The sequence below is a fragment of the Eucalyptus grandis genome, chromosome 6 (genome assembly GCF_016545825.1).
Source record: "Eucalyptus grandis isolate ANBG69807.140 chromosome 6, ASM1654582v1, whole genome shotgun sequence".
NCBI lineage: Eukaryota > Viridiplantae > Streptophyta > Magnoliopsida > Myrtales > Myrtaceae > Eucalyptus > Eucalyptus grandis.
Window position 1 is genome coordinate 14,841,863 of NC_052617.1, and position 17,196 is coordinate 14,859,058.

The 17,196-nt window shown below is 37.6% G+C and overlaps 2 protein-coding genes across 3 annotated transcripts; one reads left to right on the top strand and one right to left on the bottom strand.

Moving 5' to 3' along the window:
• Positions 1-5,279: 5,279 nt before the first annotated feature.
• LOC104451568 (disease resistance protein RUN1) lies at positions 5,280-9,700 on the top strand. Its single transcript, XM_039314382.1, has 7 exons — positions 5,280-5,506; positions 5,683-5,827; positions 5,990-6,392; positions 6,594-6,751; positions 6,878-7,153; positions 7,251-7,543; positions 9,640-9,700. The coding sequence occupies exons 1-7, from the start codon at positions 5,280-5,282 to the stop codon at positions 9,698-9,700; spliced, it is 1,563 nt and encodes a 520-aa protein (XP_039170316.1).
• A 771-nt stretch (positions 9,701-10,471) lies between these two features.
• LOC104451566 (probable gamma-glutamyl hydrolase 3) lies at positions 10,472-16,912 on the bottom strand. Of its 2 annotated transcripts, XM_039314837.1 has the most exons (11): positions 16,737-16,912; positions 16,272-16,630; positions 15,499-15,598; positions 14,300-14,386; positions 13,909-13,998; positions 13,328-13,422; positions 12,884-12,941; positions 12,234-12,323; positions 12,038-12,100; positions 10,769-11,132; positions 10,472-10,670 (listed from the first exon to the last, which is right to left on the bottom strand). In XM_039314837.1, exons 5-10 carry the CDS (start codon positions 13,921-13,923, stop codon positions 11,103-11,105), a joined length of 351 nt encoding a protein of 116 aa, XP_039170771.1. In that variant the 5' UTR covers positions 13,924-13,998; positions 14,300-14,386; positions 15,499-15,598; positions 16,272-16,630; positions 16,737-16,912; the 3' UTR covers positions 10,472-10,670; positions 10,769-11,102. The 2 variants fall into 2 exon arrangements, with proteins under 2 accessions (XP_039170771.1, XP_039170772.1); XM_039314838.1 differs by lacking the exons at positions 16,272-16,630; positions 16,737-16,912 and having other exon boundaries at positions 15,499-15,614.
• Between the last annotated feature and the right edge of the window lie 284 nt (positions 16,913-17,196).

Sequence of the window (17,196 nt, forward strand, 5' to 3'; positions counted from 1 at the left end):
ATGCTTCATGCCGATGAATTGGAGATACATGTTAATTTGATTATTGAACTTGGCCAATTCTATTATCTTAATTTGACCACTAGTCATGTGTTGTGGAATTGTTCAACTTGTGTACATCTAACATGTGTTATGTTCACCTAATGACATGATTTATAAAGCTCACATTTTCCTTGGGGTTTGCTCATATTGGTCACCAATGTTGTCCCCTTTATTTGGTGTGTAACGTGGTCTAATTCTATTATTGGTCATCTCGAAACATGTAGGGACTGCATTCTTAGCTCTCATTGGATTGGTTTAGTTGTAGCCCATCTATGAAAATAGAGGGGGTTCTGCTTCAATATCATCTATGACCACGTACATCGTTTTACGCTAGTCAAACCTAGAAAAAAAAATATAATTGACCATATGAGGCAGTGGCTATTTGCAATGATTAATAAGTATCCCATGTAAAGTATGTTTAAGAAGTGTTTGGAAGACCCCCCATCAAAATATAGGTACTTTGTTAATTGGCCATACTCTTCCATGAAGAAGACTTTCTCTAACAAATTATTGACAGGTTATAAATTGGTCTTTGCCTACAATTATTTTAAATTAAGTTGACATGTGATTGATATCTATATTTTGAAGGTAATTGATTAAATGCTTAGTTACAATTTTTTTTCTAGATTAGTAGAAAAACACTACCATTTTATTAACTGATAAAGGTGGTCATTGGGCTGAGCATGCATTATATATTTTCAAAAAGATCGACCACGATATAAAATTTTTATATAAAGGTTCTATTTAGGCTGGATTGGGCTTTGTAATGTAAGGGTGTTGCTCTTTCCGACCAAAAAAAAAAAAAAAAAATGTAAGGGTGTTGCTCAAGTTGGTCTATTTTCTTTTCGAGGCGCTTGCCCACTGATCACCTTTACTAATTGGACCGATAATCGAGGAAGAAATATTGCATGGTCTACAAATTATATAGACCAAACTTATCTCCACCATTGATCATATCGGCTCCATGATAGGTCCTCCACAACTAATGATTGGGATGTTAATGGCCTATAGAGTGGACGAACCATGCAATAACTTCTCCATGTTAAGCGGGTTGGCCGAGCAATTCAACTCGAGCAGCCACAATCGTTGTTTGCCACTCGGAATGTGGACTCATCACAAGGCCGTCCTTGTGTTCATATGATCAAAATTGTGAAGATTCAAGAGAGATAGATTTCTACAGAATATTGCCTTGAGGAAAGTTTTATTATATTAAGAGTTATATGAATCTTTGTACAAAGGAGCCAATATATAACACAAAGAATGATTAATAAAAAGAAAGAGTATATTTTCTCAATCTAGGTGTATCAATTATAATCCTAGATTGATTTAATTAATCAATGTGAAGATTTAAGAGAGATATCTTTTGAGTGATCTTCCTTGGAGAGGAAGTTGTGGTCATTCTGAGATATCTTTCGGGTGATCTTCCTTGGAGAGGAAGTTGCAGTGATTCTTGGGTGATTCTAGATTATTCATCTTGTAGTGTTTCCTTTGGCAATCTTCCTTGGAGAGGAAGTTGCGGTGATTCTTGGGTGATTCTGGATTATTTGTCTTAACTGGTATTGTTTCCTGGACAGAAATCATGTTCAGATGAAAGGGAAAAAGAAAAATCTCTTCGGCCTTGATGAGATGCGGACGGTAGGAGAAGTAAACGCTGCGAATATAAGAATACGATCTGCGCATGCAGAGCGCTTCGTGCCGAGTGACGTCTACATATGGGTGTCTTCTTGAAATAATAGACTTAACGCAGATGAAGATTGCTGCTTGGGAGTTGACTCAGAGCGATCCCCGAGTTGTCATTCCTTCACGGAACAGACCTGGAATGGAGTGGACCGAAGTAGGTCGAGGTTTCGAACAGCTGGAGCTACCGCGGTAGACTTGGCTTCGATATAGACATCCTTCTAGGTCTTCAGCTAAAAAGGAGAGGAAAGACGAAGAAGTGTCCACGACGGTGAACTGCCTTCATCTTCCCTGCGAGTACTACAAACCAAACGCTTTGACAGGTGATTCCTCCATGGAAGTAAAAGAAGAGTTGAAATGGGCGTTAATTTATTGAGGATTTGCATTGCCATGCAGTGTTATGCTCGAGACAGATGCATTGCCCATGAACGATCCGGCCCCCTCATAGGAGTCATCATGGACATGTCATGTGATATCCCAAAATTCGGCCCTATTTCAAAATACATGAAGTAGTTATTTCATCGACGTATTTATGATTATTTTACTCTAAACTGATTACTCGGGAGTTAACTAATCTAAAAAAAAAAAAAAGAACAATTAAAATAACAACAAATTTCGTTTTTATTTTTCCTATTTTTTATTTCTATATTTGAATTTCTTTCTATTCTAAAATATATATTTTCTATATATAGAATATATATTTAATTTAGTTTTTCAATTTCTTATTTAGTATTTATATTTATTCCATATTTTAGGTATATTAGTATAGTTTATAATATAGTTTATTATTACACTTACTTGTTTTTTAGTACAAGTAGCTAGGGGGTTTGCTATGACTTTTTACTACCGTCCATTTGTGGCTTTGGGGATGGAATTTGTGGTGTCAACCTATAGGGATTTTCATTTTTCTAATTTCTTTCCTAGCAGAATGTGAGAGATTACCTTTCGATTTACCAGAAACAGAGGAAGAATTAGTAACAGGTTATCAAACCAAATATTTGGGTATCAAATTTGGATTATTTTATGTTGCATCCTATTTAAATCTATTAGTTTCTTCGTTATTTGTAATGGTTCTTTACTTGGGGATGTTGTAGAGAGTTAAAACGTGAAAAACTAGAGAATTTAATTAGGGATCGACCACTCGACTATAAGGATCAACAAGGGTCAATACTACATTGTTATACCTCAATTAGCGAACGGATATAAATCGATTAGACGGAAGTACGTAGTTGGTTCATGGGTGATTCCATTCGCGTTGAACAACGATAAACCGATTTTTCTATTGATTTCCCTCGTGATTATATGACCACCGAGGGTCGTTCACGATTCGAAGAGGCACACACATAAATCGAAAATTATCGACCACGGATCAACCACGTGAGAACCATTAAAATCCATCCGATAGATTAGGTTGTACTAAAGTTGCATTCAATCGATTTTTAATCACGGAATTTAATTTCATTTTGGGTATCGAACTTTCAAGGGTTTCGAAATTAAATTTTTGGACATCACCTTATCGTCCGTTGAATTATCGGCATGTTCGAAATTTTCGAAAAATGAATTATCGGACAAAAAATTAGAGATCAGAAAAGGGAAATTCGGATCCAATGGCAAAATGATTAATTATGGGCCATAATTTTGGCTTTAAAGATAAAAAGAAAAGAAAAAGAATTTGTGGGGACATAATACTAGGTTAGGAGGATTTTGAGGGAAGTGATTTTGAGGAAAAATCTTTGAAACGGGATCTAATTCGCTGCAGCATCGGTAATTTGGTATGCGATGCTGGTAAGTGTCAAACAACTCCGATAACCTGAAAATGACCGGTAGGTTTGCTTCCCCTCATCAAGCGTTTGTAACTTATTGACAGGTTTTTGACAAGTACCAAGATCTATATATGCTTAAAAAATTGTCAACTGATTTTAATAGTCTATCGATATTTATTTCTATAACTTATCAATGCTGTGAAGGTCAAAGCAATTGCAGGCCTTGATTTGATCATATCAACATTTGACATGACAAAATACCCATTAGTTTTACTCACATGCCGACCTTTTTTTTGGCTAGCTTCGGAAAAGTATCACCATTTCTTTATACATCTGAGGATTATCTATTGATTTCACAATCTAACAATATCTATAATTGCAATTGGTAGAATCTAACAACATCTATTGGAGATTATTCAACATTAATTATATTGAGATATCAATTAATTTTAGTTGCTCACCAACGACATACGATCGCGGATTTTAGCATAAAAAACTGTGTAGGAAATCACACCTAGCTCCATATGGCGGGAACAGATTATGAAGTAACCAATTGCAAATTTAATAATCGCCGATGCAAAATACAGTCATCTAATTAATTTTAGTCGCTCGCCAACGACATACGATTGCAGATTTTAGCATAAAAAACTGTGTAGGAAATCACACCTAGCTCCATATGGCGGGAAAAGATTATGAAGTAACATTGCAAATTTAATAATCGCCGGCGCAAAAAACAGTCATCTATCTGGGGAGTTTCACTTGAGCAATCCTTCATAAGAACAGCTTCCGCTGATCGTGGTCTCTCAAGTCGAGTCTCGAAGCTTCTGCGTATATCTCTTCGCTCGGACTCTAGCTTCTTCCATTCTCAAGGTTTTATCTGTCCTCTGCTTGTTTCTGAATCTAGCCGTTCCTCGTTTGTCAATTGTTGTATGTATTTCAACATTTCTTAGCTCTAGATGTATAAACTGCCATTTCCTTTGGTTATCTTCTTCCATAAATTTTCATAACGTTAAATGCGCGTTGATTTTGTGCTGATTTGACCATTTTCTGCCCTTAGAAGTGGCCTAACCCAATCCAATCGCCAGAAGTTGCACTTTTCAGAGTCTCTTTCATCTTTGTTTTATACTTTGTTCCTTTTTCCTTTTTCTGGGCTCATGCGTCTTTGCAAATTGATGGTTCATGTCATAACATAACATCATGAAGTTCCAAAGAAGGAATTAGTCGAGATTAAGCCTCTAGCCCTCCCTAAATCTTACATTCCTCTTCTAGGGGATGTCTGAAAATCTCTTTTGGCTCTCTTTTTCATTTTTTTTTTTTTTGGGTGATATACAAGCAAAGGGCATTCACTTGTACTCATTCATCTCCTCTGGCCCTGGAATGGAACTATGAGATTGGATGCAGTGCCTCTACATAATCCCATAAAATCTCCTCATCTTTGTTGAACCGTCAACACAACCCCGATTTATTTTTGAGGACTCCTATAAGGACAAGGTGCATTCATTTCTCGTCTTTGCAAAATTTGTCCAAGAAGATATGGCATCTTTCCCAAGGCTAGAAAACAAACATAGTCAATATAAGTACGATGTTATCCCGAGTTTCCGAGGTGAAGATAAATGAAAAAAATTTGTTGACCATCTGCACGATCATTTGTGGCGAAGAGGAATTGTGGCCTCTCGAGATGATCACCACCAAGATCTTCAGAGGGGAAAATGTATTAAACTGGAAATATTGAGGGCAATAGAGCAGTCAAGACTTGTACTTGTGATATTCTCTAAAAACTACGCTTCTTCTACTTGGTGTATGGAAGAAGTTGCTAAAGTTGTGGAGTGCAAGGATATTAATGAAGGATCAATGATACCAATCTTCTACGAGGTCAATCCATCTGACATACGGAAATTGAGGGGAAACTTTGGGAAAGCCTTTGCTAAAACTGAGGAAGCTTATTCGGGTGACAAGAGAGATATAAAGAGGTGGAAGGATGCAATGAGTAAAGTAGCCAGTCTCGCCAGAATGGAATTGAAAGATGGGTAGGCCTCTCTTCCCCTAACTTGGAATGATTTGTTTTCCTTAATATTTGCATGCCACTAATGTCATAACCGTCATACTCTGTATCATGTTAGTTCATTTGAACCAAAATACACTCTAGAACCAAACATCCTCAATTCTTGCTGGGGAACTAATCATCTGCATTTCTTTGTTGCAGATATGAGACCAAGTTTGTTAAGCAAATCATTGGAGAAGTCGAAAATAAACTGGGTCCTCGGCTGTCCTACGTTGTAGACAATCTTGTGGGAATGCATTCCCGCGTTGCAAATATAGTTGAATCTTTATGCTTAGATAGGAGTGATGTACGTAGTATTGGCATATGGGGGATGGGTGGCATAGGCAAAACAATTGTTGCACGAGCAGTTTTTGACAAAATCCACGGCCAATTTGATGATGGATGTTGTTTTCTTGCAAATGTCAGAGAAATATCAAAAAAGAATGGTCTGGTGTATCTACAAAACTAGTTTCTCGACGATATTCTCCAAGACGATAATCTGAGAATCAGGGATGATCATAGAGGAGCGAACATGATAAAAGAACGACTACAACATAAAAAAGTTCTCGTTATTCTTGATGATGTGGATGAAAAGGAGCAGTTGGAAAAATTAATAGGAGGTTTTGATTGGTTTGGTCATGGAAGTAGGATCATTATAACAACCAGAGATGAACATTTGCTTCTCCAATATGGAGTAAATTCCATATATAAGGTGGAGGAACTATCCTTTGGTGAGGCTCTCCAACTATTTTGTATGAAAGCTTTTAGAAGTAATCATCCTCCAGCGGAGTTCAATGAGCTCGTGAAGCAGATTATTGGATACGCTGATGGCCTTCCTCTAGCCCTTGATGTCCTAGGTTCCTTTTTGGCTTGTAAGAGCTTGATGCAATGGAAGAGTGCACTGGCTAGACTCAAAGAATGTCCATAAGGGAAAATTTTTTACCAGCTTAGGTTGAGTTATGATGGACTTAGATAGAAAGAGAAGGAGATTTTCCTAGATATTGCATGTTTCTTCAAGGGAAAGGAGAAACCTTATGTTGTAGAAGTTCTGGACAATTGCGGCTTGTATGCAGATATTGGAATCGAAATCCTTGTTAATAAATCTCTTATCCAAATCGTGGGCAACAAATTGTGGATGCATGATTTGCTACAAGAAATGGCTTGGGAAATTGTTCGTCGAGAGTCTCCTGAAGAGCCAGGAGAACGAAGTCGAGTCTGGCTTTTTGAGGATGTATGCCATATTCTGTCAAAAAACTCAGTGAGTATCTGCAAAATTAATTTTCAAGCATGTTTATTTGCTATAGGGAAAAAAAAAACTTGCTAGTCATGTATTGACACTATATTAGTTGTTTATCAGGGAACTGGAAAAATCAAAGCCATAGTCTTGCAATCTGGGGACCATAGAACAATGCGCCTGAATGGAGAGTTATTCACAAACATGAATAACTTAAGATTGCTTGATATTCATGCCATCCACCTCTCTTCTGGGTTTAAGCACCTTTCAAATGAACTATGCCTGCTAAGATGGGACAATTACAATCTTACATCATTTCCACCAAGTTTTCTTCCAAAGAGTCTTGTCCAACTCCATATGCAGGATAGCCTCCTTTATAGCCTCTGGAGAGGGGAAAAGGTTGGAATTAGTACTCATGCATGTGTATGCTTCATCAGACGATCTATTATGTATAACAAGCTAATAAAATTGTTTGACCAATTTTTTGTAAATGCAGGTCTTAGAGAAGTTAAAAGTCATCAACCTAAATGGTTCCAAATTTTTTGTGAAGACTCCAAACTTCATATATGTCCCAAATTTAGAGAGGCTAATTCTCAAAGGTTGCAAGGCATTATCTCAGGTTCATCCTTCAATTGGAAATCTAGAAAGTCTCAATCTACTTGACTTGGCTGACTGTGAAAACCTCACGGGACTTCCAGATAGTGTAGGTAATCTAAAATCTCTCAGAGTTCTTAATCTGTTTGGATGTTCGAATCTTGAAGAACTGCCTGAGAGCATCGGGGGCTTAGAGTGCTTAGAGGAGCTTGATATTAGTGAAAGTGCCATAACACACCTCCCATCCAGCTTGGCATTCTTACACAATCTCAAAAAATTATGCTTTCGGGTTAGTAAAAGGAGGCCACAAAATTTTTGGAGGACACTGACGTGTCCGCTGAAAAGAATTCTGAACTCTAGGCGTCCGCGGTTGCCTTCATTTTTAGGGTTGTCCTCTTTGATAGAATTGGATTTGAGTGGTTGCAATCTTCTGGAAGGAGAAATTCCTAGTGATATTGGCTACTTACCCTCCTTGAGGTCTTTAGACCTAGCCAAAAACAGTTTTACCACAATAACTACAAGCATCGAACATATCTCTGGCCTGGAATTTCTCATATTAAATCATTGCAAAAATCTTGAAGTGTTACCAAGACTTCCAGAAAGCATAATCACTGTGGCGGCTAAGAAGTGCCTTAGATTGGAAAGGATATCAAACCCATTCATTATATGCACAGTACCTAACTTAGGGTTTTGTTTCATTAATTGCTCCTGTTTGCTTCCGCAAGATCTTGATTTAACTTTGCAACAGAAGTACTCATTGTCGTTGCTTCGTTACATCATTTGCTGCTCCATGAGAATAATTCCAACAACTTATGTGGTGTCTCCATGTCTGCAATGTGAAATACCCGAGTGGTTTAGCTACCAAGCAGTTGGACCTTTGTTGAGCATAGAAATGCCCCCTATTTGGCATGATAATAGCTTGAGAGGATTTGCCATATGCGCATCTTTTAAACGAATCAACTGCAACTCCTGTCAGGATCTGGAAAATGACCATTTCATTTTCTATGGGTTCTATGCCTAGGTCCCTTATTTAAGTTTCCCATCAGATTTGTCGATTCAGGCTGCCTTTGGCTAGGTTATGTGTCGGGTACTCAATTTCCACGTGATACAAATTGGGAGACAATGTCAAACCACCTTGTCGTTTCATTTTTTTTTATCACCAATCCTGGGTTAAAGGTAGAAAAATGTGGTGTTCATCTGGTTTACGAGCAGCATCCAAGAAAGTTTGATGATATTTTAGTCAGGTTGTGTAGTTTATCGCCCAGGGATTGGGATATAATCTACCATAAGTTTCAACCCCGAAGGGAGGTCAATAGTGTCTTCAAATATTCCATTGATCCGAACCTGTACAAAGTGAATGAAGGTGTAATGAGCTGTGGGATCTTTGAGTTTCAGATCCAACCGTACATTGGAAGACGGTGTCTATATTTTCTTTGGCATCCTTCGATACTTCACCTAGAGTCTGTTCGTGATTTCAATGGAAGGTAATCACTACTAGATTTGATCCATTGCCGAGGCTTGGGATAGACCTTTCAAACTCATGTTAATCCTAACCTAAAAATCTAGAATATCACCACCGGCACCAACATCTCCAAAATAATCAGGGGAATAATTTTTGCTGGATTTTGTGTTTGCTTTCTCACCGTAACAAAATCTTTCTTACAGGTTCTCGAAGAATCGTCAAAAGTGGTCAGCGTTTGTTAATTTCAATAAGAAACTTCGACGGGCATTGTAAGTGGATTTTTTGTTTTCAAGAAACTTATGTCATACTTTAATACAATAGCGTATATCTTGATTAATGCTAATTTCACTTTTTTTAACTTCTTGGACCAATTCATGATTTTCAATTTTCCTACTAACTATATTTTACTTTGACTATTTTCTCTGAAATTACAGTTCCAAATACAAATTGTAAATGTATTGCTAATCTATAATTAGAGTTTTAGGCCTAACTAAACCAAAACCCTCTCCATGTATTTGAGTCAATGGAATGACTCCCACAATCTCTTTCCCGGCTGGCAACTCCATTTAGAGTTTTTGTCGACAAGTGTCGGTAAATCTTATGGATTATTAAATCATTGCACACCATTAATTTTTCTTTTATCAGGTGAGGCCACACCTGTACGTTTTTTTCCAAGGGTAGGAAAATCTAAACATGACAAGTTCTTCCATCTCTTTCTTTGACTTTTGTATTTATCTTTTTTTCCTTTGCATACTCATCATGGGAGTTTTTTTTTTTTTTGGTCGAAATCATGGAAGATTGATCTGTTTATAAAATCATCTCTTTTCAGATTTGCTCCAAGATATGATTACAAGAGCATACCGGATGTCACCAAGCAATTGTCATCTTGAACCTGACAGCTACCCTTTTTTTATGTCATGCTCTTTTGAAAATCGATATTAATTCAAAAATGAGTGCCATTGCCGAGAATGTCTTGAATTTGAGCCGAGCTACTCCATCTGAATAGTTTTTAAAGTTTTATTGGTATTCTAGATTGAGTAGGTTTATGTAATGGATTTTTATTTTTTGTTTTTTGATACAAATATTACATATATGACGGATAAAATTCTACTCGATTATTACGCACTAAGAGGGATATTTGAATGTTCTCTCTATGAGTTTGCTGAATGAGCTCTTTGTGAAAAAAAAATGTGAGATAGCAATTAATGGTTTGTTTTGATTGAGATTGAAGATTGGAAAACACTTGAGCGATCAAACAATGGTAAATTCTTTGCTCTTTGGATTCACAGTGGATTTCTTGGCAATTGGCTCTTTTTGTGAAGTATATACTAACATCTGGAACAAACTACTTAAATCTCTAGTGTTCTTATTGTTCTTTGTTGATTTTTCTGGTAATTTCTTTTTCTTGTGTTAAACTTGAATTGCAAAATCCGTCAGTTTTGCGTTATTTTCAAAATAGAGTTGTCACAAAGCTCCCAAGGTGAGATCTCGGAGGGAGGTACTAGATTGTTAAGCAGGCTTGAATGGTTATTATACTCACAAGGTGGCGCCTATGACTAGCATTGGCTCTCCCAAGCTCTATCGCTCGTCTATTGATTGACTCATCAAGACACAAAGTCATCGATTAGTTTACAGGCGACAAGTCATATGCATAGTTCAAGTTCAGATAACTAGGACAATGTTCAACACTTGCCATTAAAATAATAATGTCCATACATCTATGATCTCATTTACATAAAGAGCAAATTTCTGATTTCGAGCAATTCAGTACAGCGCCTTCTTCAGCATAGGAGACTTGGCGCCCGTTAAAAATGGGGGTGACGCAGTCACGTAAAGATATAAACCTCGTCATATCCCTTCCTATGGTCATACAAATTTAACACTTCAGTCATTAAATCACAAAATTCATGTGCAAAACTGATGAAGAAATGCACTGAATTGATAGCACCAGAGCTTACCCTGCTTTCTCACAATACGTGGGACTGTAATTATATATCAGATTGTCAAGCACTTCGGGGCGGACGCCCGGTTTACGGACTTCCTAGCCTCACCACAGGATAACAAGTTCGAATTATAAGTGTTTTCCCTTCAAACTGAGTGGAAAGCAAACACTAAACCACAAGCACAGTTCATGTAACCATAATTGTGTATGATACAAGATATTTAAGAACTTTGACATGGAAATTTCAAACGCAATTTGCTTTGCAGCATGAAATTACTCGACAAATTCTGACCTGACAAAGAAGTTTGCTAGATGCTGTGTAGCTTGAATGGCATCATCTGAGTGTGGTATCATGGACAAACCCCATTCAAAGCATTTTTCTGCACAATATCGAGAAAGCCATATAAGTTACCTCAAGGCAGTAAGTCTAAACATACTTCACAGATATGAAGAGGTGGAAAATATAATCCCAAGAACAATCACTGATTTAGCTCCCTGAGATATTTACGTAAATGAATCGTGTTTAAGTCAAAAACATCAAAAAAAAAAAAAGGATCATGTCCTCTATAACATGATAAACTCAAAATTGCCTAGTCTCCAAATTTTGCCTAACCAGTTCTGCGAGACTTAGGCAAGTTGTGCCACAAGCTCTTCACTAAAGAAATCAAAAACCACAAAATCAGGAGGCATCGCAAGAACTAGTTTGAACAATATGCATTAGAATCTGCAACAGCAAGAAGTCAATTTCCTCAAAATGCCCAGAAAAGAAAAGATCGAATTCATAGTCCGTGATCGTGTGCTCAGCAGGAAGGCAATGAATTTAATATGGATCATCTTGGATAAAACTAAAAACTGCTAGACCAGAGCCCAATCTCTCAATTCGGAAATTCAACTATCCTGATTTTTGGGTAACTTCTTTCTCATGATGCTGCATTAGGGAGTGTCAGAACCCTATAGAAGGTGCATGTTTCATTTGGCACCAACACAGCATTATCATCATGCAGTCAAATTGTAGTGCAAATTATTGTTCCTTTGAGCTAACTTGGTAGAAGAGTTTATCAGGAATTTTGAATGGCAACAAACTACAAAAGGGCCAACGTAGTTATATTTGCAATATGACAAATTAAAGTCTGGCATATTTTGACGGATCATCTACCAGAATAGGCTTAATACGCTTCCAATAGTGAGATGATCGGTATGAAAACTACTACATGAAGCAATGTGCCTTTCCTAATCAAATGAGATTGGTGTTGAACAAGAAGAAAAGCAGGAAACTAACTATTACCTCTGGATACCATTGGAAAGCAGTTACAGGGTAACTGTGTGCTTGGACTGTGGAGACATAGACCTGGTAATAGATTTCCTCAAAGAACTTAATGTTATTCTCACAAATAACTGAAATAAGCAGTAACGCAAAATATTTTTTTCACTGCAATATATCACTTCAGACATGAAATAAGAGGTAGCTGGTTATATTCAACCTTGTTGTCTCCATCCATGCTGGTTGTCAAGACCTTAAAGAAATTCGTTAAGTTGGTGTCCTGCATCAGTCTTTCTGGCGATATGCCATACTGCAACACAAATGAATATTTGGATTAGAAAAGATGATTACATACATCAAGAATAGGTAAGATAACTGAGATTTAAGTCTTAATTAAAATAGACTGGTCCCAATAACATTCGTGAAATAAATAATATAACAAAACACACAATGGGAAAAAAAAAATTCTGGGCCAGTATAAGAAAACTTCAGAAAAAAAACATATCATTAGCCTTTTTAGCTATTTTTAGCTTTAAAAAAAAAAACTACTGGGCTCATATGAAAAACTCACAGGATGTTAGTCTATAAAAAGAAGCAAAACAATGCATTAAAGTTGCATGACTTTTGTCTCCTCTTTTAACTTTCCAGGATCTAACTGGTCTATCTAGACACCATTATTAGCAGTATTGGCCGTGCTACGTGCAACAGATGGCTTATATCAAAATAAGAATGTAGTCCCTGCGATGATAACACTACTGGAACAAAGAGGTGCATAAAGAAAACAAATGGAAGAGGAAATGGGGGAACCAAAAAAATTTCACTTAGTATTCTCAATTAAAACCAGCAGGCTACTAAAGTCTTACAACTCACATGATGAATTTGCATGACAAGGCAATCTGCACTCAACTTAAGCAAATCTGGCAGAAATCTGCAAAACAGTGGATACATGGAAGTTAGAACTGCATCTATAGGTGATTAAGCACGACTATATCAAGCAACAGACACCTTATACAAAGAAACCACACATCTTCTACTACAATAACCACTTTTGGTATACCAGCACAATCATCCGTAATAATTTGATGTAATCCACATTTCTCTTTCCAGCAATATTTTGATTCCACGGCTACATAATCAGCATCATATACTAAAGTACATAAATCCAAATTGATATTCTCATACAGTATAAGGAGCCATTTGGAAGCATAAAGATATCCTGCTTGCTGTCAATTCAAAAAGAATACAGCTTTATCTGTCTTTATATGCGTTGGTACTTAAAAGTTGACAGTGAAAACTTACTAGGGTCAACCATACCTTTGAAATACTGTTCCTTCAATGTTTGTGTTTCTCATAAATTGTAGAGTGGATGCTTCATCGGCAGCATTAAATTCCTTGAGAATGCTTTTGTCCTGTCATTAGGGAACTGTCAAATTATTATGAAGAGAGTTTTCCACTTTCCTCTCTATACTATAAACACCACTTTCTGTAATTCATTCAGATGATAAATTCCGTTTGACATTAATGAAACAACTTAAACCTTGAGAGATGATTTGCATCACAATTGGTTTGATGTCAAATAATCACCATGGTTGTCAAGTTTAAAGCAAAGGCAATCTCAACCTTGCAGTGATGACTTATGCTTTCAAGTTTTGTGCCAATAGAGGCCATAGATATATGCCGATGATAATAAATCAAGTGTGCTAAGTCAAGCCATGGGAAGACAAGTTTTTTTCTGGCACAATACCTCACAAAAGATAAAAAGTGAAAAGAAATTTTTTTTGTTTAAAGAACAGACCATGTAAAGTGACTCTTGCATTAGAAAAGAGAAAATATGCAACCAAAAGGACTGAAAGCATTGATAGACTATTTAAAACGGTGACAAGGGACAGAGTTACCTTGCTGATTATCATTGTCAATAGTTCAAAGCCCAAACAGATGGCATACAATGGGAAGTGGTCACCAGCATCATTCTTCGCCAAAACTTTCTGCAAACAACGGGCAAAGAGTACATCTAAAAAGTGCAAAGCAAAAATGTACAGGACACTCATTGAAAGCATATAAAAACGAACTATTCTCTCCCAAGGAAGTGCGAATGCTCGAGTGTCTTGAAGCAATGGAATAAAAAGTTTTTGAATGAAAAACAGCACATTATTCAAGGAAAACTAACTATAGACAAACTCGATTGCATGAAAACAGTCAATACAAGATTGATGAAGCTCTGCCTCCAACCAATATATAGAAACACAACTTCTTAGAAATATTTAGGGGTATCAATCATAACAGTACCTTGAAAATTGCCTTCACAGTCTCATAATACAATCCAGTTTTAGCCTACCCCCCAGTAAAGAGCACTCCATTGACCATGTTGAGCTTCTGCATTTCGACCATATATCAGTATTTAGAAATGAAAAACAAAGTGGTGGTTGTCTAAGAATAATCAAGGCCAGAAAATCTATACGAACATAACTCGAATGAAACCACACTCCTCCAACATTATACCCATCACTCATGTAAAACTCCTCAAAGAGGGTATGTAGAGCATTAACTCCTCTAATCCACACATGCGAGAGAGGATGCATGTTTGCTTGCACACCATGAAGAAACGCAATTTGTCTCTGACGATCACCTTTCAACCATTAAGAAAAGGAGCATGCTAAAGCCCCCCTCTTTCACAACAATCCTCGCTGAGCTAGGCATAGATAATACAATTAATCCATCCCAAACATCATTTTGTCATAGTCATAACAATCTAGTGATTTCTCCTCGTAAAGTTACGTTTAGATCCGTGTTTTCATGGACGGCTTTACTCGGAGTTGCAAAGGAAGTGTGTTATGCTTTACTCTCTAATTTCACAAGCAAGGTGTACGATTTTCAAGGATCGCGAGGTCATTAAGCCCATGCCTGCCCACAGCCCAAAAATCTCCAGTAGCATCTAATGCCATGGATCCAGTATGATGATCAATCTTAGGTGATATACTTCTTGTTGAGACAGCCACCATTCCTTTCAGTCAAGCTCAAAGCAGATACTCTAGTTCCACTGATTTGACTCAACCAAAAAGAATGCCAGAAGTGGGTGTTGCTAATAGCTAACTGTGGCATGTCTCTCAATGGCATGTTTTCTGTACTTAATGTGGCATGAGAAGTCAGAAGGGAATAAGGAGACCCGGGGCTTGGTTTAAAAGATGCAGATTGGTCAAATTGAGTGAGGAAAAATATTTAAATAACCTCCTTTAATTAGACAAGCTCTAAAGGCTTTAAGGATGAGGGAAAAGCAGATTGGGACGAGCCATCAATCAAGCTTCCATCTTTGCCTAATTGTGACAGAAGGAAATGCCACTCTAACTGCGTAAGATATTTACGAATCAGTCTAGCTAAGCTCTCCATAAGCAGGTATAAACCTAAACTATGTTAGTGTGAGCTTCTACCTGAAGAAAGGTCATGTAAGAAAATATTGCAGAACGAAAACAACCCAAAGAAGAACAAACCTGCTCGTGGTGTCAGCAGCTCCGTCATCTTTAGATTTGCCAACCATAGCACAGTTTGCTTTCTTCAATTCTTCCTCACCCTCCCAGCCCACTTCGGTTACTGCAAAGAAAATGCACTCAAGAACATGTAGAGGTAAACCTGAGGACACCTCTTACCGATGGATAACATACAAAAAAAACTCATGATGTGCAGTTAATGCCTATTTGCCTTGAAAGTGGCTCTTGTGGTGTATTTGGGTTTGTAACATAGAATTGGTGACTCATGTATCTCCTTCAGATAAACAAATTAACTTACACTGAAAAAAAGTATATGATGCCTATCGACGGGAACAGATCTAGAAATTTCTCTGCAGTGGGGGCAAACTTGTAAGTGCGCTTTAATTAAGTTTGTTCATTCAAATAACGCCTCATGTTCTTGTGTGCTCACGTTATCAGACAAAAAACTACAGGATCAACTATCAAGTTTAGGTGTACAACAAGTAACCATCTAAAAACGTTAAGCTTTCCAAAGATGTGGGGCCAAACCCAGATATTTGTCAAAAGAAACTTTTTTTATTGTTTTAAGCAAAACCTTCACAAACTTAATGGGGTCGCAACCAAGAAAATCCTTATAAACTACTACTATCATGATACATTTTTCAAAACGTGAGCAGAGGCAATTGCCCCCACTTTCTATTGAGTAATCCATCCCCTTCCTATCAAACTCCAACATATTTACAGAAAAATAGCACGCTAAGTACATATATGTGATCCATAAATTAGCATCAAGTTACCTTCTCTCCCATGCTCATCAGTTCTAGTCTTCAAAACCTTTCGCTTCTTCAGTGAGGTTGATGCAGGATTTGTCACTTTATCATTTACATCCTTGGAGGAACCATGATTTTGGCCCTTCAAAGAGCACATCCAATGTTTGGCGGCTGGTGGTGTTCTTCCGCTCTCACTTTTACTTCATCAACTTCCATTTTATCTGCATCTTCATTCTCATCTTCTTCATCCGAGAAATCAAATACAAATCTTCTTTTTCTACCGCCTTCAGTTTTGGTGGAGGTTCTCTTAACATTGACATCATGACCCTCGTCATCGCTGTTCAGTTCTGCTGCCTCATGTGCACAGATTTGAGCTTCTGCACTAACTGATGAAGAAATTACTGTAATGGTCCTTATCAAGAAATCTTTTACAAGACTAGAGAGAATTAAAGCAAGCTTTTGAAAGGGACGAATGGGTTAATAGGAACCAACCAGTGGAACTTGGAGCAGGCCTGCTATTATCTGCTGGGCCAGCAGCTCGATTTTGTTGTGGTGGAAGCACGACCCCATAGATTGGCCTCGATCTCGTCGTGATCCCAAGGGTATCGGCCCGGCACGTGTTGTCCCGAAGCTCCGATCGACAGGGGAAGGCCGTGTCCGGCGCGATTGCCTTGAAGAAGAATTCGATGGGGGTTCCCCATCTAGGCCTCAATCCTAATCCAATTTTCCCGCCATTTTCTGTGTGGGGGCGCCCGGCATCTATTTGGGCGGGGGGCTTTTATAGTGCGCTTTTAAGCATTAATAAAATAAAATTCAAAATAAAAAACAGATAATTGAAAATTCAGATCCTCAGCTTCTTCATGCCCAGCATCCGCATGAAAATAAAGTGACTGGTCTCGTCTCTGCTTCGACTCCGAATTCAGCTGTTCCTTGTTCGTTAATTGTTGTGGGT